Source organism: Molossus molossus, unplaced genomic scaffold, assembly GCF_014108415.1.
Source record: "Molossus molossus isolate mMolMol1 unplaced genomic scaffold, mMolMol1.p scaffold_m16_p_24, whole genome shotgun sequence".
In the NCBI taxonomy this organism is placed as follows: domain Eukaryota; kingdom Metazoa; phylum Chordata; class Mammalia; order Chiroptera; family Molossidae; genus Molossus; species Molossus molossus.
The window spans coordinates 11,610,884-11,635,009 of record NW_023425360.1 but is presented as its reverse complement, the minus strand read 5'-3'; the positions used below and the strand labels follow the sequence as shown (position 1 = coordinate 11,635,009).

At 53.1% G+C, this 24,126-nt stretch overlaps 1 protein-coding gene across 1 annotated transcript in view; it reads left to right on the top strand.

The window, feature by feature from the left end:
• CERS3 (ceramide synthase 3) overlaps nucleotides 1-23,007 on the top strand; it is an 82,974-nt gene extending 59,967 nt beyond the window's left edge. Inside the window, exons 11-12 of the mRNA XM_036278006.1 lie at nucleotides 2,634-2,787; nucleotides 22,719-23,007. Of these exons, the coding sequence (XP_036133899.1) occupies nucleotides 2,634-2,787; nucleotides 22,719-22,871 (307 nt within the window). The 3' untranslated portion in view covers nucleotides 22,872-23,007. The remainder of the gene's footprint in view (nucleotides 1-2,633; nucleotides 2,788-22,718) is intronic.
• Nucleotides 23,008-24,126: the final 1,119 nt, after the last annotated feature.

Sequence of the window (24,126 nt, the reverse complement as noted above, 5' to 3'; positions counted from 1 at the left end):
AATAGTAAGATCCCTGGTATATAAAACCACGTGGTAATGGGGGCAGGCACCTTTAAGGTTGTTTTTAGGAAAGATGTCTTAAATTAGATTCACCGACTGGACTAGGTGAGTTGTGAGATTTTAGGTGATTTTTATTTAACCTCTATATATTTTTCTGTAATTCCTACTTTTTTTGTAAAAAAGAATTTGCATAAGTCAAACGGGCAGGTGGCTGTTATCTTTGTAGTGTGGAGTTCAGGGTCTGTATCACTGCTTTTTCAGCAGCTGAAGACCCGTCACTCACAAAAGAGGAGGTGGAGCTACTGAGCAGACACCGGGAACCGCCAGCATCACAGGCAACGGAAGCTGAAATTGTTTTGTTTTTCTTTGTTAATTTTTTTCTTTACTGAGTTTAGAGAGAGGAAGGGAGAGGGAGAGGGAGAGATAGAAACATGGATGAGAGAGAACATCGATTGGCTGCCTCCTGCATGCCCCACACTGGGGATCGGGCCCACAACCTGGACTTGTGCCCTGACCAGGATTCGAACCAGCGACCTCTTGGTGCATGGGTCAACGTTCAACCTCTGAGCCACACCAGCCGGGCTGTTCTGTTTCTTTTTTTTTTTTTTTTGTATCCTCACCCGAGGACATTTTTGCATTTATCTTTAGATAGAGCAGGAGGGAGAGAGGGAGGAAGAGAGAGAGAAACATCAATGTGAGAGAGACACATTCAGTGGCTGCCACCCACACGACCCTATCCGGGGTCGGGGACAAACTGCAACCGAGGTATGTGCCCTTAGTGGAAACCAAACCCGGGTCTCTCTGGACCGTGGGCTGAAGCTCTAACTACTGAGACAAACCAGCCAGGGCCTGTTCTGTTTCTTAAGTTAAATTTTAGACCCATTTGGTCCTGGTTGATGGTTCATTGAAACTCTTTCGTGAATTCCTAGTGGCCTTAGAATTGCTATAATTTTGGGAAAGTGTATGGCAAAGTCTTAATAGCTTTCAGTATACACCTTGCACTTGAATACATCCACTGTATCTCACATTTGGAAATACACACTTCTAAGGAAATAACTGTCACTTTGGGGAAGACCATCTCCAGTGTGAAGTATTTTTGGATTTAAGGCTAAATGAAATTGAACATAAAATCCCACAAGTGTGACTTTCACTGCAGTGGCAAAACCTCCACCGGCAATCCTGGGTGCTGCTGAGGGTGAGTCCCTGCAGCACAGCCCCCTGGAGACCCGGTGCTCAGTTTCCTGTGGACTGCAGTGCGTGCTTAGAAGGCAACACCTCGCTTCCCCACCCCACCCCGTGTGTACTTACCCTTGAGAAATGAAAACATGTTCTCACAAACCCCTGTGTGTGGATGTTTACAGCAGTTCTTTTCATAATTGTGGGAAAACCAGAAATAATACAGATGCTTTTCGGGGGGTGAATAGGTGAACAAACTGTGGTACGCCCATAAAATGGAAAACTACTCAGTCATAAAAAGGAACATGCTTCAAGAGCCAGGACAGCTCGGGCGAATCTCAGAGGCACGGTGCCGAGTGCGAGGAGACAGTCCCAACGCTGACGCACTGTATGGTCCTGCTTATGTGGCCGTCTTGAAGAGACAGGATTAAAGGGACGGAGGGCAGATAAGTGGTTGCCAGCGTTGGGCATGGGGAGGGTGTAACTGCACAGGGATAGCACAGGGGGTGGGGGTGGGACTGTGCTGTGCCCAGTGGTGCCGCCGTTTGCACAGATCTATGCGTATATTATACTTCATGGAGCTGCACACCAAAAAACAGTCGGCTTTACTCTATGTTCATTTAAAAATAAAGTTAAATATGTGTAGGATAAAACTGAAAGATCATACTAAAAAATTACAGTGCTGTTTAAGATGATGGCATTATGGGCAACTTTGATTTCCCCAATTTTATAGGAATACATTAATTTTATAGTTAGAATAAAATACTTACACACGAACCTGTCCAAGAACTCTAAGGCTGCAGCGGTGTCTGACGTCTGGGGAGGGACTCGATGGCCCTTCGCTGCGGTCGTACCTGGAGGTGGTGTGCCCTGGGTTATCCGGGGCAGGTCACCTGCGCCTAGGAGTCTGTTTCTGAAATTAATGCAGTGTGCAATTTCCTTTAGAAAGTAGAAGTGATAATGGGAGTTTCGCTTCTTTAAAATGGCTCTTTCATCCAGAAAATGTACTTTTGTAGACTTCCCCCATTTGCCTTTGACGCCAAATAACCGAGATCGTGTCATAAGGCAATAATCACCCTGTGTAAACATGCATTATCTCATTTGTTCTACAAATCTGGGGAGATGCATGGGGCTCGTGTACATTCTTCTGTTTGCGGAGAGCAACACCAAGGTACCCGAACACTGGAGCGCAGGCCGTGTGGCTATAAAAATTCCATTTGCTCTAAGTGTTCTCCCCGGAGGCACGCTGTGCTTTTTCTGTGGCTTGCCAATAATGATATAAAAGGTAATGCTATCGTATTGTTTTCTGTTGAGAATTTCCTGGACATCATTAGAAATGAAATGAATGTTGTATGCCTTGGGAGGGAAAAAAAAAATGTATCTGTTTTCTCACTGAGAAAAATGCACAAGTGCTTGGACTGTAACGAGAGCCCCCTGTCATCTGTTTGCTTTTCCAGGATTTTGTATTGCACGCTGGTCATACCTATGATCTACCTCGAGCCTTTCTTCTCGTACATCTTCCTCAACCTGCAGCTCATGGTCCTGCAAGTCCTTCACCTTTACTGGGGCTACTTCATCCTGAAGATGCTCAGAAGATGTATATTCATGAAGGTAAGGGCTGGCCAGGTCGTGGCGTCCTGAGCAAGTAGACTTCAGTGCCAGGTGGGACATTCTAGTGAATTTAGAGTTAACCAGAATTTTTTAAAAATTAGATCACTATTAATATATTTTTTCTAATTTTAGCTAGATTTTTTTTTATTAAGTAGGTCTCTAAGGCATTTTTAAGAAATAACTTTTATTAGAGGACAGGTTAAATTATTTTTTTCCCATTTATTATTATTATTTTTTTAAGAGAGAGTAGAAGGGAGAGAGAGAGAGAGAGAAACATCGATGATGTGGGAGAGACACATTGATTGGTTGCCTCCCACACTTGTCCCAACTGGGGCCAGGAATCAAACCTGCAACCCAGGAGCATTCCCTTGTCAGGGAATTGAACCCGAGACCGTCAGTGGGAGGGCTGACTCTAGCCACTGAGCCACACCGGCCGGGCACTGAGTTCACTTTCACTCAGCTCTCTGATTGATTCATTTTCCTGCTGTATTCAGTAACTGTGTCTCAGTGATCACGACCATTGCTTTCTGCCGTGTCTTAACTTCGAGATCCAGGCAGAGGTGTAAGCAATTGGGCCACATCTGGATTGATCTCAAACCCAATCCTGAAAGTTAGTTTTTTTTGCAACTACATTACCGAACTGGAGCCTGTTTTTCTGAGAGCAGGCTCTCTCCGTTAAGGTTGGAGTGCCAAGAACAATTTTCATTGACTGGTTCTAGTTTATTAATATTCTAAATAGCTTGTCTGTGATCTCTGGCAAGGGTATTTGAGCTCTAAGTGACTGATGAAGTCGAAGTAACCGAGATAAGGATGAGAATTTGAGCTGTCAGACAAGTGTACGTCCAGGGGCTGGGGGGAAGGAGGGACGGCGGGCTGAACCTGTCTGAAGTTTGGGTCAAGCCTTCCGGGAGCGCCTGTCCCTTGGCAGAAACTGTTGCCTTATTAACTGACGACTGACAGTCGTCACAGGCCTGGGAGGGAGCCAGGCAGAACCGAACACGGAATCCAGAAGAAAGTCTTGTTTGGTGATTTTCATGTCTGATCTCTGGCGGGGGGGCACCAGGCCTAATTAAAAACCCAGCGGCCGGGAGCGTGGACAGAAGTCCTGGTTCCTCGTGCTGAGCCTTGGACGCGCTGTTTCCAGTCGGGAGCTGGCGGTGGCCGCGGAGGCCCGCCGCCCGTGGTCACAGCACCCGTGACTTCAGCGGGCGTGCTCGCGCTCTGTCCTCCGCAGGGTGGCAAGGCTGGCCGTGGTCACAGCACCCGTGACTTCAGCGGGCGTGCTCGCGCTCTGTCCTCCGCAGGGTGGCCGTGGGACCAGCTCACGCCACCAAAGCCGTAAAGCCACCACCTCCGAAAGCACACCATCTCACCACAGAGCCGCGTCCGTGGGGGGTGAGGGCGGGGGCGGTTGAAATTCTTAAGAGAAACACCTAACAAGTCCGTTTTCAATGCTACTTAATAAATATTCAGCATTTTAGCACACAACCTCGGGTGTTTGTCAGGTGTGTAATTCTTAGGTAGTTAATAAATGGCATTGCAGGAGCTGGTAGCCCCCTGAGATTACTTTGAAATCTTAGAACGGAGCTTGAGAATGTGTCCCTTTTACTTTTCTTCTGCCTGGTGGGCCCTCAGTAAGTGATTCTGAACCTGCAGACGAGTAAATGATCCGGGGAAGCAAACCGTGCTGTTTGGGGTGAGCAGTTGCACCATAATTTGTCCATCTTTTTATGGTCTCCACAAGTCTGCAGGGCTGACTGTAAAAGACAGACTGATTGCACTTCTTCACAGTGGTGTTTGGGACAGTCACACTTTTTTTTTTATTTTTTATCCTCACCCGAGGATATTTTTCCATTTTTTGTACAGACAGAGTGGGAGGGAGAGAGAGAGAGAGAGGGAGAGAGAAACATCGACGTGAAAGGGACACATTGAGTGGCTGCCACCCGCACGACCAACCAGGGCCGGGGACAAACTGCAACCGAGGTACATGCCCTTAGCGGGAACCGAACCCGGGTCTCTCCGGACCGCAGGCCGACGCTCTAACCGCTGAGCCAAACTGACGAGGGCTGGGACAGTCACATTTTGTTTTCCCTAAACAGTTGGGTCATCGCTTGCACATGGTGAGTGAGGACCTGCCGTTTGCTTCTGTTGTCAAATACCTTAAAATAACCACCTCACTGTCATTTCCAACGCCGGCTCCTGCCGACCGTGGTCAGCAGGCACCTTGCTGCCTGAGGACAAGACGGCCCTGGAACCTAACTGGTTCCCATGAAGCGCGACTATGCGGAGCCTCGGGAAGGGGTGACGAGCTCCTGTGCTCACCGGTCACTCTCTGCAAACGCGAAAGGGCTTCGGGGGGCTGGAGGGGCACAGCATGCTTTCATTACTGTTGCTCAAGAGAAACTGGATCATGCTGAAGCTTTTACTTTCTTCTCTGTAAATATCGTGCTGGGTGCTGGCCAACCCAAGCATGTCTCTGTGACATCTCAGGCTGGTGCGTGGCCAAGACCTGGAGGGAGGAGCCATACGTCAGGGTGGAGAAACTAGCCCTTGGCAACCTGCTCAGCCATCTGCTCTCGACACGCAGTGCCTCTTAGGTTCACAGAAGGACGCTGTCACACGCTGAACCGTTGTAGTTACAGAAAGGGACCCTGTGGTGAACCTGGGGTAACCGAGGCCCCCCGCAAATCCGCACAGTGATTTCACGGCACAGCCAAGACGGGAACCCGAGCCTCTTAATGTGCAATACTTCTCCTTTTCTAATTCTTCTTTTTTTTTTTTCAGTCCTGACCCGAGGATATTTTTCTATGTATCTTCAGATAGAGGGGGAGGGAGGGAGAGAGAAACATCGATGTGAGAGAGACACATCGCCTGGCTGCCTCTCACATGACCCCGACCGGGGCCAGGGACAGATCGCAACTGAGACCGAACCCGAAACTCTTTGGTTCGAGGGCTGGCGCTCTAACCGCTGAGCCGAACAGTAATTCGCATAATTGTTTGAATTATTCTTTTTTTTTTTATCCTCACCCGAGGACATTTTTACATTTTTTTGTTCAGACAGAGCGGGAGGGAGAGAGAGGAAGAGAGAGAGAGAGAAACATCGATGTGAAAGGGACACATCGAGTGGTTGCCACCCGCACGACCAACTAGGGCCAGGGACAAACTGCAACTGAGGTACATGCCCTTAGCAGGAACCGAACCCGGGTCTCTCTGTACCGCAGGCCAACGCTCTAACCGCTGAGCCAAACTGGCCAGGGCTGAATTATTCTTTATTCAAACAATTCTTTGAAATAGCCAGAAAATTAATTGAAAATAATTGTATGGCGTTTAAAAACAGTGAGTGCCTGAACAAATCCAATAATCAAGATCATACACGAAAATGGAGCGACAAACCCTTTTACTTATTTTTGGACTTTTTAAAAGCATAACGGAACGTTTTGTAGTTATTATTTTTTTTAGTCCCAGGGAACTTCCTAGTAAGCAGTTAGGGTGCTAGCTAAGAGTGCAGCTCCCCGCGGGTGCAGGTCTCAGGCCTCCCGGTGACGGGACGTGAGATCCGTCCGCTGCGTCAGCCTCCCCTCCGGTAAAACGGGGCTGGCGTCTCGGTACCTGCCGGGTCGGAGAGAGCCCTTGTCGCCTTGTCTGGCCCACAGGACACACGTCATAGTGTGGGCTGCCATTATCGTCCCCTCGAGCGCTCTGTGCCAAATCCCAGCGAAGCCTGTGGGCTCCCGTCGGCCCAGCTGGCTCCCAGTCCCGCCCTCCCTCCCTTCGCTTGGGCCATGCTGCAGCTGGTGTCAGGTGTCGGAGCCCTGCCCGGCAGCCAGGACAGCGTGCTGAGCTGTCTCCCAGTCACGTTCACGGCTCACACTCGGGATGGTCCTCTTTGCCACCCCGTCTCGGTCACCAGGGAAAAGAAATACCACATTTGTAACATGCAAGAAGCCTCCAGGGCTTCTTTGTCAGTGGGTGACAGGGGATGTAAAACCCGCCCTTACTGCAGAAGAAAGACATCCTAGAAAGACCCAGGCTGGTGGTTGCAAGAGAGCATTATAAAAATGCTACCACTTTCTATTTCCAGGTTAACCAGCTTACCCACCCTCACATTTGCAGAGAAGGAAGTGCCACAGGACTGGAAGGAGGGGTCACGTGCCCAATGGGGAGACAAGACTCAGAGCGAGAAGGGGGCCCCAAGGCCACGTGAATTGGGACTGGAATCCACGCAGTGACCTTGTCAGTAAATTCCCTTTTCTTCACAGGACAGCGTTAGCCCGGCACTACTTGACCCTGTCCAGGGTCTTCCCCAAGTTGTTGGAAATTCTCCCATTTGCTTTTCTAACGTGTTTATTTTCAGTGTTAGGACGGTGGTGGTCACATATTCTAAATGCCGCTGACGACACAGCCCATCTCTCCCACTCGTACCTCCAGGCAGACCGGCCTGCGGTGGGGAAAGGCCACCCCGGGGTGTTTCAATACGCACAGCAGGGTTCTGTTGGAGTTGCCTCCAGCCTGGCCTCGGGTCCGAGAGCGAGGCACGGGAAGCATCTGGGTGCCAGCGCCGGGTGCGGGCGGTGCCCGGGGAGGTTCCGCTGCAGGTGGCAAATGTCACGCCCCTGGCACTGCCTGCCCTTGAATTGCTTAATTAGGCAAATGCTTTTCCGTGCTTGACTCTGTCCCATTTTAGCTCCCCTCACGCGTGCTCTTGATGCCTCGTCTTGCGTATCTTCCTTCCCTGTGGGTTAAAGATACCGGCTCTTTGGAGGTGCTGGGCTGCCCAGGTCGTTGGATGGACACACCTGTCGTTGGAGCCTGTTGTAAAGGGAAAGGACTTGTGCAGCGGGAGCTGCCTGTGGGTGCTCAGACCCACCTTCCCTTCCTTGGTCCCAGGTGTTGACCCCGGTGTGCCCCCAGCCACTGGTCACGTCTTGTTGACGTTGAGGGGGGTGAGGGGTGGAGGGGGAGCCAAGGGAACAGGTGAGAGAAGCCGTGCCCTGATTGCACCGAATGGATGGAGGAACAGGGCGTGTCCACTCTGCCCTCGGAGAAACAGACCCCTCCTCCCCCGCACAGAAACCCGCCACGTGCAGAGGTGCAAGGAAGCGAGTGTCTGTTTCTGCGTCTCGCAGCTTGTGACTGAATCTCCACGTTCACGCCAACGCCAGGATGTGGCAGTTCTGTTAATGGGCTTAGGAGACTGGTAGAAGCAGAGGTCGGCAGGCTGCGCCCTGGTCGGCGTCGTCCTTGCCACCGTCCCGCCCCACCTGCTGCGTGAGTCTCTGCGAGAGCTCTGTGCGACACGGAGGGAGCCGCTCTTCTGCAGACCTGTTCCGTTCACAGAGACGAGTACAATAAATGAGTTTATAAAACGTGCTAAGTTAGGCCCCGGCCGGTTTGGCTCAGCGGTTAGAGCGTCGGCCTATGGTTCCGAGAGACCCGGATTTGGTTCCCGCTAAGGGCACATACCTTGGTTGCAGTTTGTCCCCGGCCCTGGTTGGTCGTGCAGGTGGCAGCCACTCGATGTGTCCCTTCACGTTGATGTTTCTCTCTCCCTCCCTCCCACTCTATCTGAACACAAAATGGAACAATGTCCTTGAGTGAGGATAAAAAAAAAATTTTTTTAAATAAAACGTGCTAAGTTAGTTTATAAAACGTGAAAAGTCAAAATAAAATGTTTTATAAGCTAACTTATCGTACAGCAGGTGGCCTTTCCGTGTCCTGCCCTGGGGACGTAGGTGCGCCGTCGGTGGACCTCTGGGCTCTCGGCGGGGCTGTCTGCACTCGGTGTCCGCTTGGCATGTGCGCCAGACTCAGGAGGCCCGAGAGCAGCGTGGGCCCGTCCTGCGTGCCCGCCCGCGGCTGGCGCCCACTCGGCCTCAGGCTCTCGTCGGCTGGGCCCATGGGGACGCTCTGCGCTCTGCTCCTGTGGGCTGGGCCCGTGGGGACGCTCTGCGCTCTGCTCCTGTGGGCTGGGCCCGTGGGGACGCTCTGCGCTCTGCTCCTGTGGGCTGGGCCCGTGGGGACGCTCTGCGCTCTGCTCCTGTGGGCTGGGCCCGTGGGGACGCTCTGCGCTCTGCTCCTGTGGGCTGGGCCCGTGGGGACGCTCTGCGCTCTGCTCCTGTCGGCTGGGGCCCGTGGGGACGCTCTGCACTCTGCTCCTGTGGGCTGGGCCCGTGGGGACGCTCTGCGCTCTGCTCCTGTGGGCTGGGCCCGTGGGGACGCTCTGCGCTCTGCTCCTGTCGGCTGGGGCCCGTGGGGACGCTCTGCGCTCTGCTCCTGTCGGCTGGGGCCCATGGGGACGCTCTGCGCTCTGCTCCTGTCGGCTGGGCCCGTGGGGACGCTCTGCGCTCTGCTCCTGTCAGCTGGGGCCCATGGGGACGCTCTGCGCTCTGCTCCTGTCGGCTGGGCCCGTGGGGACGCTCTGCGCTCTGCTCCTGTCGGCTGGGGCCCATGGGGACGCTCTGCACTCTGCTCCTGTGGGCTGGGCCCGTGGGGACGCTCTGCGCTCTGCTCCTGTGGGCTGGGCCCGTGGGGACGCTCTGCGCTCTGCTCCTGTCGGCTGGGGCCCGTGGGGACGCTCTGCGCTCTGCTCCTGTCGGCTGGGGCCCATTGGGACGCTCTGCGCTCTGCTCCTGTCGGCTGGGCCCGTGGGGACGCTCTGCGCTCTGCTCCTGTCAGCTGGGGCCCATGGGGACGCTCTGCGCTCTGCTCCTGTCGGCTGGGCCCGTGGGGACGCTCTGCGCTCTGCTCCTGTCGGCTGGGGCCCGTGGGGACGCTCTGCGCTCTGCTCCTGTCGGCTGGGGCCCGTGGGGACGCTCTGTGCTCTGCTCCTGTCGGCTGGGGCCCGTGGGGACGCTCTGCGCTCTGCTCCTGTCGGCTGGGGCCCATGGGGACGCTCTGCGCTCTGCTCCTGTCGGCTGGGGCCCATGGGGACGCTCTGCGCTCTGCTCCTGTCGGCTGGGCCCATGGGGACGCTCTGCGCTCTGCTCCTGTCGGCTGGGGCCCATGGGGACGCTCTGCGCTCTGCTCCTGTCGGCTGGGGCCCGTGGGGACGCTCTGCGCTCTGCTCCTGTCGGCTGGGGCCCATGGGGACGCTCTGCGCTCTGCTCCTGTCGGCTGGGGCCCATGGGGACGCTCTGCGCTCTGCTCCTGTGGGCTGGGCCCGTGGGGACGCTCTGCGCTCTGCTCCTGTCGGCTGGGGCCCGTGGGGACGCTCTGCGCTCTGCTCCCGTTGGCTGGGGCCCATGGGGACGCTCTGCGCTCTGCTCCTGTCGGCTGGGGCCCATGGGGACGCTCTGCGCTCTGCTCCTGTCGGCTGGGCCCATGGGGACGCTCTGCACTCTGCTCCTGTCGGCTGGGCCCATGGGGACGCTCTGCGCTCTGCTCCTGTCGGCTGGGGCCCGTGGGGACGCTCTGCGCTCTGCTCCTGTCGGCTGGGCCCATGGGGACGCTCTGCGCTCTGCTCCTGTCGGCTGGGCCCATGGGGACGCTCTGCGCTCTGCTCCTGTCGGCTGGGCCCATGGGGACGCTCTGCGCTCTGCTCCTGTCGGCTGGGGCCCATGGGGACGCTCTGCGCTCTGCTCCTGTCGGCTGGGCCCATGGGGACGCTCTGCACTCTGCTCCTGTCGGCTGGGCCCATGGGGACGCTCTGCGCTCTGCTCCTGTCGGCTGGGCCCATGGGGACGCTCTGCGCTCTGCTCCTGTCGGCTGGGGCCCATGGGGACGCTCTGCGCTCTGCTCCTGTTGGCTGGGGCCCATGGGGACGCTCTGCGCTCTGCTCCTGTCGGCTGGGCCCGTGGGGACGCTCTGCGCTCTGCTCCTGTCGGCTGGGGCCCATGGGGACGCTCTGCGCTCTGCTCCCGTCGGCTGGGCCCGTGGGGACGCTCTGCGCTCTGCTCCCGTCGGCTGGGGCCCATGGGGACGCTCTGCGCTCTGCTCCCGTCGGCTGGGCCCGTGGGGACGCTCTGCGCTCTGCTCCCGTCGGCTGGGGCCCATGGGGACGCTCTGCGCTCTGCTCCCGTCGGCTGGGCCCGTGGGGACGCTCTGCGCTCTGCTCCCGTCGGCTGGGGCCCGTGGGGACGCTCTGCGCTCTGCTCCTGTGAACCGGGAAAGCTCGGTCACGCCTTCGGGGGGACAGGATTGGCTGTTCCACTCACGTGGCTGGGTGGGGGCCACTGCCCCCGTCTCTAGAGCACCCAGTCACTGAGGCCTGGCCCAGCGGGCCATGGGCTGGCGTCCGAGCGGGTCCTGTGTGGCAGCTACAGCGGCCGACTGCTTGTACCAGGATTTGGCGGAAGCCTCTCTAAAGCTCCCGCACCCCTGACCTCTCCCTGACCCACTTATCTGGATGCGCGGTGGTGGATGCGTGTGAGGGAAGTCCAGGCGCCGGGAGGGCCCCAGCACCGCTGTCCAGGAAGAGTCGTGGGGAGGGTAAAGGTCAGCAAAGGCGAGGAGCAGCTCTGACGCAAACTTAGCCTGTGTCCCAGTCGTCGTACCCACGTCAGCTGCGGGGGTGTGCACGCGCCTAAAGGAGGGTCTCGGGGTGCGCTGGGGTCTGCAGGGTGTGGGGGAGCTGGACGGGCAGAGGGAGAGTTGAGTGGATGCAATGAACGCGAAGGCCCAGCAGCCCTCCAGAGAGCCCCAGGGCTGCTGGCGGCCCCCGGAGAGGCCCTGTGGAGGCCCAGGGGCTGGACGTCTGTGCCCAACACCAGCCTGCCGCTGGGTACACACAGTCCTCTGGACAGGAGGCATAACCCGGGCAATGAAGCTGCCTTCGGCCAACAATACCAAAGAGGAGCCCAGTCTGCGCCTCCCTCAGCTGGGGGACTGGGCCTGTGGCCCTGCAGGGCCTCCGGCTGTGCAGCCGCGTCCGCGTGGCCTCCCAGCCCTGCTCGGACCTAACGCCGGTCCCTGCAGAGAGGACCGCATTTACCCTCTGCAGGGAGACAGGACTCAGAAGGCTCGCGTGTTTACAATGACAGGCTTCTCAGCACACACTTCGCAAGTTGTCCTGACGACGTCCCAGCCACGGGTGGCTGCAGGGAGCACGCAGAACCACGCGTGCCCTCGACGCCAGCCGCCACGCCCTGCCCCCGCTCCGCTCTGGGGACCGAACACTTCCAGCTCCCCGGCCAGAGCCCTGCGGTCCGCTGTGGAGTCTTCCACCGACCCGACCCCTCTCCTGTTCCGTCTCATCCGGGTTCTCCTTCACCCGAGGCGGGTCCTAGGTGGCCTGACTCACGCGGAGCCGGGCAGGTCTGCTGTGCCCTTCGGTGCAAGCTGCTCCCGTCGGCCGCAGGGTTTCGCGTGAGTTGCCGTTCGTTCATCTTGAGCCGAAGGGGGTGAAAACACGTTTCTCTGTTCGGGGACTCTGGTGATGGTGGGGATTTTGGGAAGTTACGATCCTTCTTGTGGAACTTGATCAGCTCATCATCTGAGCCTTTTGTCTACGAATGGGAAAGCGTGACATTCGGTGACAGGTGCTTACGCGTTTCCGAGGACCTTTTGTCTAAAAGGCCCATCGGAGGACTCCAGGAGTATTCTACAGAAGCCGGCTCATGAAAAAAAAGCTCATTATTATTTTGCCTGATAGATATTCTAACCAAGGGCGGATCGGAATCGTATGAGGCGAATACGGAATAGGAGTTTCGGCTCACAGCCGGAAGATCTCCCAGGACACCTTCTTTTTATTTCAGATCAACTTGTTACATATTCACTGTGTTAACTGCCGCTGACTAGAATGACCTATGGAGCCATAAAAGAAACCTACTCACAGACCAGGTCCTAACGCGGGCCAATTCATCGGCATCTATGGGGCTGGGGCCCAGCCGTTGGAGCTTCTAACAGTCTTCGTCCTCCAAGTTGAGTGAGTCGGATCTGCCTCTGAGGCTGGGGGCCACTAGAGTAAGTCAGAAGACCAGCTCCCCGTGGGTGCTCTCCACCCCGGACAGCGTCCGCGGACGCCCCGTGTGCAGGGTCTGCTCGCTCTTCCTCACCTGTGTGGACAGCCTCCCATTCTGCACATCATGTTACCCAGATGTTCCGTCTAACAATCCTTCTAACTGAAAGTTCAGACTGTGGAAATAGGTACTTTGAGAAAAACAGAGTTCTTTATTTTTATTCTATTTAAAATCAGAGAGAGGAAGGGAGAGGGAGAGGGAGAGAAACATCCATCGGCTGCCTCCCACCCCCACGCCCACCGGGGATCGATCCCGGAACCTGGGCATATGCCCTGATCGGGAACTGAAGCAGCGACCTTTCGGTGCCCGGGACAAGACCCAACCAACCGAGCCAGCCAGCCAGGGCCACAAACAGAGCACTTTAAACAGTGCATGTCCCTGGAGAATTAAAGACACGCCCCCCCTCCCAAGGTGATTTACTAACTGTTTTTAAACAACTGTCTATTATAGGAAGTGAAACATGCTGGTCATTTTATGTTGCCTTCCTGGACTAAAAAGGCTCATGACAGAGAGAGACTAGGGAGATCAAAATGATTCGAAATCAGGACATTGTAACCCTTGGAGAACCACTAGACAGCCCTTGCTTCAACAGCGTTGTTCTGAGAGTGGTGGTCCAGAGACGGCCTGCGGCCTATGGGGCAGCCTGCTGGCCACGCGTGGTGGCTGACGGCAGCCCGGCGTCTCCAGCGCTGCTCAGAAATGCGCCCACTCGGGACCTTCCGAAGGGGAGTCTGAATCCGTCAGGGACCTCGGTGACTCGTGTGCACACTGAAGTTTGAGAAGCGTGGTCTAGAAAACTCATGTCCCAGACCACGGATGGGAAGTGTCCGTGTGCTGCGTGGCCAGGTTTCAGAGGATCCGATTTACATGCAGTTTCTCTGAGGATAAAAAAAGGAAAATTCAATTTTTTTTTTCTGTGACCTTGTCAACTTGGATAATGAGAACTGACATAACAAAAAGGAAAGTATGTTGATAGCAGTTCAGAAAATTGAATGCTTTGATTGAATGCACTTTTTCATTCCGTTAAAGCGAAGAGTTTGCTTTCGAAACAGCATAAAACGCTGGTTATATTGTTCCCTGTTTCATTGCCAATTGCGGATTTAGACATGAAACCGCTCAAACAGCAGAGGGACATCGTGAGTCATTCATGACCTCCCGGGCTTCCGACAGGACCGGAGACCGCACATTCCCACGCACAGGGTCCGTTAAGGCATTAAAACTACACAGCTCTCCAGGTTCGCGGAGTCGTGGGCACAGACGCAGTGGGCACCGGCCGGGCGGGCACCTGCCACCGCCAACTGGTAACGGGGTATATATCCCGGAATCTTAAAATATAAGAAACAGTTACGTGAAAAATAATGCTGAAGGACAGGCATCGGGGTTGACCTCAAACTTATTGTACTCACTTTTTTGAGGGGTGGGGATGAAAGGGCTGAGTTGCGCGTGAACTGAGTGGTCTGGCGGCTCCCGCGCAGTGAGTGGGGGCGTGGCTGTGGGCGGAGCAGGGGAGATGCCCGGGGGAGGGCTTTGAGGATGCACCCCTGAGGATGACGGGGAGGAAGAGGCGGCGCTTAGCTGAGAGAAGAGCTCCTTGTCTTGAGGTGTTGCAGGACATATACAGACCCTTTGGGACAAGTGCTGTGATGAGTGGAGGCGGGCAGGGAGGGGTATGTGCCTCTTCCGCCCCGGTTATCAGAGGCGCGTCAGCACCAAAGAGAAAGGCGGTTAGATACGCTTAGGAGTCCCTTCCGCACCTTCAGGCACTGTGCTGTTCTGCGTAACACGGCCTGCATCTCCCAGAACATACCCGTCAGAGGGGAAGCTCAGCTTAATGTGACTTGAATTCGCGGGAGGTCATTTTGGTCCCAAGTCCAGGGTTTTCTGTTTCTCTGAGTGCAGGGGGGTGCCCTCGGACCCTGTGATTTCAGACACCCCGTCCTCAGAACACGCATCTTCTCTTCCAGTAGGTTCCAAAACCCGTGCTAAGACCAATAACCAGGTCTCTTACGTATGTAACCTCTTCCTTGTGTTTTGTTTTAACCAACACTTTGTGTAACCAAAGGGAGTTGCCGGCAGGTGGGGTGGGGGACTCTTAAAAGACCTTGTGGGGATTGTTGTTCACCCCTTCCGGCTGTGGAACGGATGACACTGTTAATGATGTGTTCTAGAAGACCGGCCATTTCTGGGGAGGCTCAGTCGGATACTAGATATCTTGGCTAATTCTAGAAAGAAAGTTATCTAAAGTTATCCAGATATTAACAGGTTCTGGATCACGGCGGCGGCTAAGCCTTCCCCGGGGGCTCGGCCGGTAGACCACGGGAGCATCCAGAGGGCCATGTGCTTTGGCAGGTGTGAGGGCTGTGGCCCAGGCCGCGACTGCCCTTTGGAGATCGGTCCATCAGTCTTCAAAAAGGTTTTGGATCCTTCTTTGTGCCTGGGCTTTTCCCGACTTCCGGAGGATTCCGGAAGGCCAACAGTGTTCATGAGACAGGTTCTCCCTGCCCAGTGACAATTAAGAAGGGGTGGCGGGGGTGAGGAGCGCCGTGTGCAGGGAACAACAGAAGGGAAGGGCCATGCGAGGGGAGGAGCTGGCTGGTCCCAGGAGAGGGACTCTGTCTTGGCCCCGCCGTGGGGACAGGCGGTGTCCGGGACCACCGCGGCTCGCCTGGGAGCGTGTGTGCAGATTGCTGGTCCCCTGAAGCAAGCGGGCCTCGCTTTTGGTTTCTGTGACGCGTTGCAGTCACAGGAAAGGACCTGGACTACGGAACGGTGTGATTGACACCCCATGCGTTCCTGACCTCCGCTGACTGGAGAAGCCTCTGCTCTCCCAGCATGCCTTAGCCGGCATTTCCAAGCTGCGGTTGCAAATCCTCAACGAAGCACCGAGTCAGCCTCGTAGATCTCGACCACCTTTTGAAAAATGAAGTAGAATAGAAAAAAAAAATCTCAGTGTTTCTCTCATGTGGAAAAAGTCGGTTGGCACATCTGATCAGGGATGATATCCATCATTTCAGACTTTGTGCTTAAAGGTCAGTCCTGCTGGTGGCGGGGGCCGAGCTGGGGCGGGGCGAGGTGGCACGGGGACGGTCCGGTGGGAGGACAGGAGCGGGGAGGGGGCTTTCTTACACAGAGGGGCCTCGGGCAGCACGGGGTCTGCCTCCTGGCGCCGTCTTCCAAGTCTGGACGTCCAGCGGGGTTCTCTAGAGCACTGTGTCAGGGGTCTAAGCCTGGATCAGGGCTCCATGCTGTCTGCCTCTGGTCGCTGTGCAGACTTGCAGCAGTTCCTTAGCTCCTCTGAGCCTCGTTCTCCTCTGTTTCCAAAGGAGGATAGCTCCTGTGTCCTAGGTTGCTTGAGAAGGACCTGTCACTGTCCACACTAGCTGCCCGGTCCAGCGCCAGCACACGGGCCTTTGTAGCACGGATGTCCATAGAGCTTCGTCCTCAATTGCGAAAACGTCAGAGCAACCAAGGTGTCCTCCGGGAGGGGGTGGGTACACACGCTGTGGCGCATCCAGGCCATGGAATGTTCTTTGGCACTAAGAAGAAGCGAGCTGTGAAGCCAGGAATAGACATGGAGAAACTTAAGCGCACACTGCTGAGTGAAAGAAGCAATCTGAGAAGGATTCCAACCATATGACACTGTGGGCAAGACGGAGCTGTGGAGACAATGCAAAGGTCACTGGTTGCCAGGGGCTGGGAGGGAGGGGTGAATAGGTGGAGGAAGGAGGATTTTTAGGGCAGTGAAAAATATCTCTTTCAGAGTTTCGGAGGGTTACTGTTCTACTACAGATGGCGTATACATGACACAATTGAATATAATGTGGGCTTTCGTTAATATTTGAATACCACGCTGTTTCCAGTTTGCCTTGTTCAAGTTTGCATAACGTGCAACCATCCATCAAACCGACTCTCCCTCCCGGGAAACCCTTTCTGAACCTGCTCCGTCATCTCAAGCCACCCACACCCCCTGCACTAGGCTGAAATTAAATTCCTAGGTGGTGTGACTCACCTACAGCCTTCATTTCGAAAAGCAATATAGTGCCACAGCTGTAATGAAAAAGAAATGAGATGAAAAGACATTTCTGATAAGCGTGCATTTCGCGTGTACCACGTGTGCGCGACTCCACTCACGGTGCTGAGGGGACCGCCGCCGTGTGTGTGCTTGTGGGCCGGCCGAGAACGGGCGGCGGCACCCACGGCTGACCCAGGCGCTGCGCCGGGGACCCGCGTGTCCCCGGCAGTCTGGCCGGCAGAGGCTTGGCCTTCTGAAACTGTGAAGTTCGGAACAACAACAGAAGGCATAGTCTTCCTTTGATTTATGTGCAGAGTTGCATTCCTGGAAAATTGAGAATATATTGAAACCAGGCAACCATCGCTGAGCTTGAATGTGAAGTGGAATTGGGCTCTGGGCTCGGATAATTGTAAACAGGGTTTCACCTCCACGCCGCTCTGGCAGCCCATCTGGCCGTCATGCGCACGGCGGGGTGGGGGATGGCATCCCTGGCCACCGCCCCCTAAAAGTCAGGAGTATTATCCCCAACCTCTGTGACTAGGGGACCCACTGCGTTCCCAAAGGCTCCTGCGGGCCAGGACCTGTTCCCGGAAGCGAGGGTGCTGAGGGGTGGCCCAGGCGATGGGGAACACACCTGAGAACCAGCTTGCTTCTCACCGAAGCAGCCGCAGATCCTGGACAGAGGCGGGAGGTGTCTTGGTTCGGATTCACACGTCCCCGTTCCCTACAAACATTTTTTGAGAAAGGAAAAAAAGGCCCCAAAGGCCACCGTCCATGAAAGCACATGCCAGCCGAGTGTGACCCTTGCCTGAAGGACACCCTCTGCACAGGGGCGCCGTGACCCCGGCTCCCAGATGTCTTCGAGAGGGCGCCCCGCTCTGCTGCGTCTTCCCTGCTGAGACGCCAAGTGTGCTCCCCGGTGTTCACGGGGAGCCTGTGCATCCTGAGTGTGCAGTCCACGTCCGTGACTGAGCCAGCAGGACATGTGGACGACACTGGTCCTCTCCACACGCCGCGTTTGCGTGAACAGTGTGCCCGGAGGGAGGTGTTTGGTTACATGTACCCTGAGAATCTCTGCAGGTGGTCAGTTCTGGTCTGCAGGTCACAGAGGAGAAAGTAACTCATGTGGATGTCATCTTGAAAAACGACGTGCGAGGGACGGCCTCCGTCATCCATGGTCTTTCCCTTTGCAGTCTGGGTCCAGTAGAGATGCTGGTGAGCTGGCCTAGCGGGGCAGGGCCCCGTGGACACCGGCCTTGCCCAGAGCACGCGTTCTCAGTGTTGTTTGAATAAGTCATGCCATCTCCTGTCTTTCGCAATGAAGTCTGATCTGTGGCAATTCTATCCCCGTCCTCAGGGGCGATGTCGTTCTTCTGGGAGTTTCCCTCACAGCTCTGAGAACACAAGGGAAGAGAGAAACATACACCCCTCCATTAAGCACCGCCCCGGAAGGAGTCCCTGCACAAAGAAAACGGGACACATCCTGATTGCCAACAACAGAAACCTCGTGACAGTCCAAATGCCCACATAAGTAATGCTTTACTCAGCAAATGTTTACTGGGAAAACCCTATGGTTTGCTTTCTAAAAAGAAATACTTTTAAGTTTTACTTTAAAACTTCTCAGTAAACTTATTAGATCTATGGATTTTTTTTTTATTGTTTGTACACAGTTCTATGAATTTTTTTTTTTAAGAGAGAGAGAGAAACATCGATGTGAGAGAGAAACATCAATTGGCTGCCCCCTGCACACCCCCTACTGGGGATCAAGCCTGAAACCCAGGCATGTGCCCTGACCGGGAATCGAACCGAGACCTCTCAGTCCATGGGACAACATTCAATGCACTGAGCCACACCGGCCAGGCTACAGTTCTTTGACTTTTAACACTGGTATAGATTTGTGTAGTCATCACCATACTCAGAATACAGAACAATCCCATCACCCCAAATAACTGCCTCCTCCACCCCAGCCACTCATCTGTTCTCCATCCCCATAGCTTTGTCTCTTCAAGAACGTCATACAAAGGTCATTCGTATGTCATTTAGTAGGTGAGCTTTTGAAACTAACTTTTTTCACCCGACATAATGCCTTTGAGGTGTATGCAACTTCTCATAAATGTCCTGGTTTTGCTCCTTTTAGTTGCCAAGCAGCATTTCATTGTATGGACGGACCACAGCTTACCCATTTACTGATTGAAGAACATTTGGGTTGCTTCCAATTTGGGGCAATTAGGAATAGAGCTGTTATAAATGTTTGTTTTTGTTAGAACATAACGTTCATTTCTCTAGAGCAGATACTCAGGAGTATGATGGGCTGAGACACACACTGGACATTTATTTCACTTCATAAGTAACTGTCAAGCTCTTTCCCAACGTGTCTGTACCATTTTGCATTTTCATCAGCAATGTCTACGTGCTCCTTGCAGCCACCCCGTGTCCTTGTCAGCATTGGTATTGCCAGTACTTTCCGTTTTAGCTCTTTTAATGCGTTTGTACTTTTATCTCATCATGGTTTTTAATTTGCCTTTTCCAAACGGCTGATGATATTGAACATCTACGCCTATGCTTATTTGACATCCTGTATCCTCTTTGAAGAAGTGTCTATTTTCATATCTTTGGCTGATTTTCTCATTGGTTTGGTATTTTTCTTAGTGTTGAGTTTTGAGAATACCAGTTGGATATGGGATTTGCAAATACAATTTTCCAGTTTGCAGCTCAACTTTTTAATCCTTCCATAGTGCAAAAGTTTTTAATTTTGATGAAGTTAAGTTTATAAGTCTTTTTGTTTTTGTTTTTTACTTGAGTAGGCTTTTTGTGTCATGTCTAAGAACTCATCACCCAACCCAAGGTCATGAGGTTTTCTTCGAAAAGTTTTATATTTCACATTTAGATCTATGATCCATTTTGAGTTTACTTTTGTATAAGGTATGATGATATTCAGGTCCAAGTTTAATTTTTTGCCTATAGATTTCTGATTTTTTTCAACCATTGTTGAAAATACTACTCTTTCCCCATTGAGTTGCTTTTGCACCTTTGTCAAAACCCAATTGGCCACATTTGTGTGGCTCTATTGTAGATTCTCTCTTCTGTTCCATTGATCTAATAGTATTGCTAATACCATTCAGTCTTGATTACTGTAACTTTATAGTGAGTCTTAAAATTGGGTAGTTTGAGTCTTCCAATTCTATTCTTTTTCAGAGTTGCTTTAGCTATTCTGCGTTCTAGTTCCTTTGACTCTCCATGTGCATTTTAGCATCAGCTTGTCTATATCTACAGGAAGTCTTGCGGAGATTTTAGTTGGTATTGTGTGGACTCTGTAGGTCAATCTGGGGATAATTACCTTTCTGTGTTAAATTTTTCTACCAGGGAACACAGTATGTCTCTCCAATTATGTAGATATTTGATTTCTTTCAACAGAATTGTGTCGTTTTTACATACCGATCCTATACGTGCTTTGTTATATTTATACCTAAGTGTTTTATTTTTTGAAGCTGTTATAAATATTACTGATTTTAAATTTCAGGTTTTAGTCGGAAAGCTGTGTCCACTTCCCATAGCTACTGTAATAACATATTACCACAAACTTGGAGTCTTAGAACAATAGCAATGTATTCTCTTACAGTTCTGTAGGCCAGAAGTCCATGATCCATTGTGAGACGAAATCAAGGTGCGGCAGGGTTGTCTGTTCCCTCCAGAGCTCTAGGGAACGGTTTGCTCTCTGCCTCTTCCACCTTCTGGGGACGGCCTGGGCCTGCAGCTGCATCGCTGTAGTCTCTCCAGCTGTCCTCGTGTTTCTTCTCCTCTGTGTCACTTCCTCTGCCCTCTGACAAAGACCCTGGGACAGCACTCAGGGCCCATCTGGACGATCCAGGTGACCTTCTCCTCCCAAGAGCCTTCACTAAGCCACATCTGCAAAGACTTTACCGTATAAAGTATTCACAAGTTCCAGAAATTAGGACCTAATATATTTGAGGACTTTTTCAGCATACTACAGTTGTTTTAGAAATCGTGTGTGTGTGCACGTGTGTGTGTGTGTGTGTGTGATTTTGTGTTGACCTTGTATCTTGCAGCCTTAGTGCTAAATTTACATATATTACTTCTAGGAGTTTCTGAAAGATTCTTTGGGATTACGTAGATCGTCATGTCATCTGCAAATAGGGTCACTTTGTTTCCATTCTGTATGACTTTTATTTATTTTTTCACCTCTTCTTACTTTCACCTCTTTTCACCTCTTAAGACTTAAAATACAGTGTGAATGGCAGTGATGGAAGTGGACACCCTTCCTGTGCCTGGCCTTAGGGGGGTTCCGTCATTCGCCGTCAAGCATGGCGTCAGCTTCCATGCCTTGCTGGGGTTTTTGTTTGGATCATGAATGAATGTTGAATTTTGTCGTATGATTTTCTGCATCAATTGATATAATTATCTATTTTTTTCTTCTTTAGATTATAAATAAAATAGATTGCATTTATTGATTTCCAAATATTGAACCAGCCTTGCATTACTGGGACAGATCCTACTTCGTTGTGGTGTATTATTATTTTTATACATTCCTGATTTTGATTTGAATACTCTGTTGAGGACTTTTAGGCTTATGTTTGTTTATTAGAGATATTGGTCTGTAGTCATCTTTTCTTCCACAGTCTTTGTTTGGTTTTGGTAATAGGATAATTTTGGCCTCATAAAAAGTTGATAAGTTTGCCCTCTTCTGTTTTATGGAAGACACTGTGGAGATTTGGTATTATTTCTTCTTTTTTTTTTTATTTTTTTTTATTTTTATTTTTTATCCTCACCCGAGGATATTTTTCCATTTTTTGTACAGATAGAGTGGGAGGGAGAGAGAGGAAGGGAGGGAGAGAGAGAAACATCGACGTGAAGGGACACATCGAGTGGCTGCCACCCGCACGACCAACCAGGGCCGGGGACAAACTGCAACCGAAGTACGTGCCCTTAGCGGGAACCGAACCCGGGTCTCTCCGGACCGCAGGCCGACGCTGTAACCGCTGAGCCAAACTGGCCAGGGCGTATTATTTCTTCTTTATATGTTTCACAGAATTTGCCTGTGAAACTATCTGGACCTGATGATAATTCTTTTTCAGAAAATTTTAAACTACAGATTTAATTTCTCTCATAGTTATATGATTATTCAGGTTGTTCATATCATTTGGGGTGAATTTTGGTGGTTGTAGTATTTGAGACATTGGTCCACTTACTGCAGTTGTGAAATATATATCTGCAGGGTTATTCCCGGGATTCTGTTCCTGATCTCAGGATGCCCGCAGTATCCGTGGTCTCTCCTTTCTGTTTTCTGGTCGTTGGCGCCTCTTTTGGCTTTGCCAACCTTGCTAGTGATTTACCGATTTCATGGATCTTTTCAAAGAACCAGGTTTTGAGTTTATTCCTTTTCTCCACTGTTTTTACTGTTTCTGCTTTCATTTATTATTTTCTTCCTTTTGCTTGCTTTGGACTTTTTTTCCTTTTCCACCCCGCCCTCTAGTTTCTTAACATGGAAGCTCAAGTTATTTAAACCTTTTCTTCTTTTCTAATGTGAATACTTAACGCTATGAAATTTCTTCCAAGCACGGCTTTAGCTGCATCCAACAAATTTTGAAATGTTGTATTTTCATTTTAGTTCAAAATGTTTTCTTGAAATGTACTCTGTGATCCATTGATCATCGGTGTGTCCTTTAACTTCCGAGTGTTTTAGATTTCCCTATTGTATTTTCGATATTGCCTTCTGGTTTAGTTATATTATGCCCTGAAACATACTTTGCACAGTTTCAGTTCTTTAAGTTTGTTAAGTTGTGTTTTGTGACTCAGGGTACGTCCTGTCCTGTGAATGTTTGGCGGTTTGGATACTGGCTTTTCCTCTCTGGGGGCATTAGCTCTGACCTGGGCCCACCTGTTCGCTCGTTCAAGCAAGGCTTGCGGAAGGCTGTCACTCATAGCCCGTTCTTCCCTTTGTCTAGAATATCCAGGATGTGCGGAGTGATGATGAGGAGGAAGAAGAGGAAGAAGAAGAGGAGAAGGAAGAGACCACCAAAGACAAAGAGAAGGACTGTGTGAAGAACGGACTCGCGGCCGACAGGAGCCTCATCCCCAACGGGCAGCACGGCCGTTAGCGCGAAGCCACCTGGGTCCTGGACACAGAGTGTGACAAGGCTGCCGGACACTCTGTGCGACAAGGGCTGCTGCCCGTCCCGCACTGTGGCCCGCGGGCTCACAGGGACCCTAGTTTTGCCCTTCCTCTTTCTAACCACCCCCCTTCAGATGTATTTAACAAAATGTTGTTGAATTGTGTTAAGATGTTAAATATAAGCGTTCCCACGGATTGACTGCAGTTGGGACTCAGACTGGCCAGAGATTTCAAAGCTTTCTCCGGAGAACCGATCGGTCCTGCTCGTGCTCGTGCACGGGAGATGGTGGCGTCTCCGGAGCTTGCTCTGCTCAGGCCTCGACGCCTCCCCACCCTGCCCACCCGCGAGAGTGTGAGCCGTGCGCAGCGAGCCCGCCTTCCCGGGATGCTTGGCCACAGGGGCAGCTCACTTCCCACAAGCAAACCCGAGGGAGCAGTGGGAGGGGGCAGAAGGACACAAGCGGGGGACCCGGCTTCCAGGCCCCTGACCCTCCTAACCTCGGTGCCTCCTCTCTGCCACGGGAATATGCCCGCCCGCCGCGCGGGGCGGGGTGAGGCTCAGACGGTGGCAGGCCTGGCAGAGCGCGCTGTGTGCCCTGGGCTGTGGCCACCTGACCCTTCACTCCGACCCCAGCTCCGTGTGGGAGCAGAGCCTGCCCAAGCCTGGCACTGGCTGAGCCTGGGACGAAAGACCTCCTTAACCACCGCTCCCCTGGAGGTGTCTGGGCACACCTGGGCATGCAGATGTACCCACTTTACTCGGAAACTATTTATTTGTTGGCTCCCCCAGGGTAGTTCTCAAATTCCCTGGGAATCCTCCTCCCTCCGCCCCGAGCCACAGGAGGGCGTCTGGGTTCTGTGCCTTCCGGTTTTTGCTGGCCTCTCCTTCTCGTCTCTAAGGGAGAAGCTTCCCTGCTGCTGCCCGAGCCCCCCGAAGGCCAGCAGAGCTGCCCCGCAGGCCAGAGGGGCCACCTGGGGGCCTCTCGGGGCGTCGGACAGTCAGCTTGCTCACTGAGCCATTGCTGTCCGGGGAGCCCGGGCCTCTGGGTATGACCTGCCGTGGGTTCCCCTCCGAAGGGGGTCCCGGGAGCAGAAGGAGGGCGCTCCACTGTCCGCTCTGCCTCCGCCCAGGCAGGCTGCCCGGCAGTCCCAGAGCAAAGGCAGACTGGAGGGCCCCTGACTGCCAGCTCAGGGGGCTCCTGGGGCCACTGCGTCCTGGGGAGGGTGGAGGCGGGCTGGCG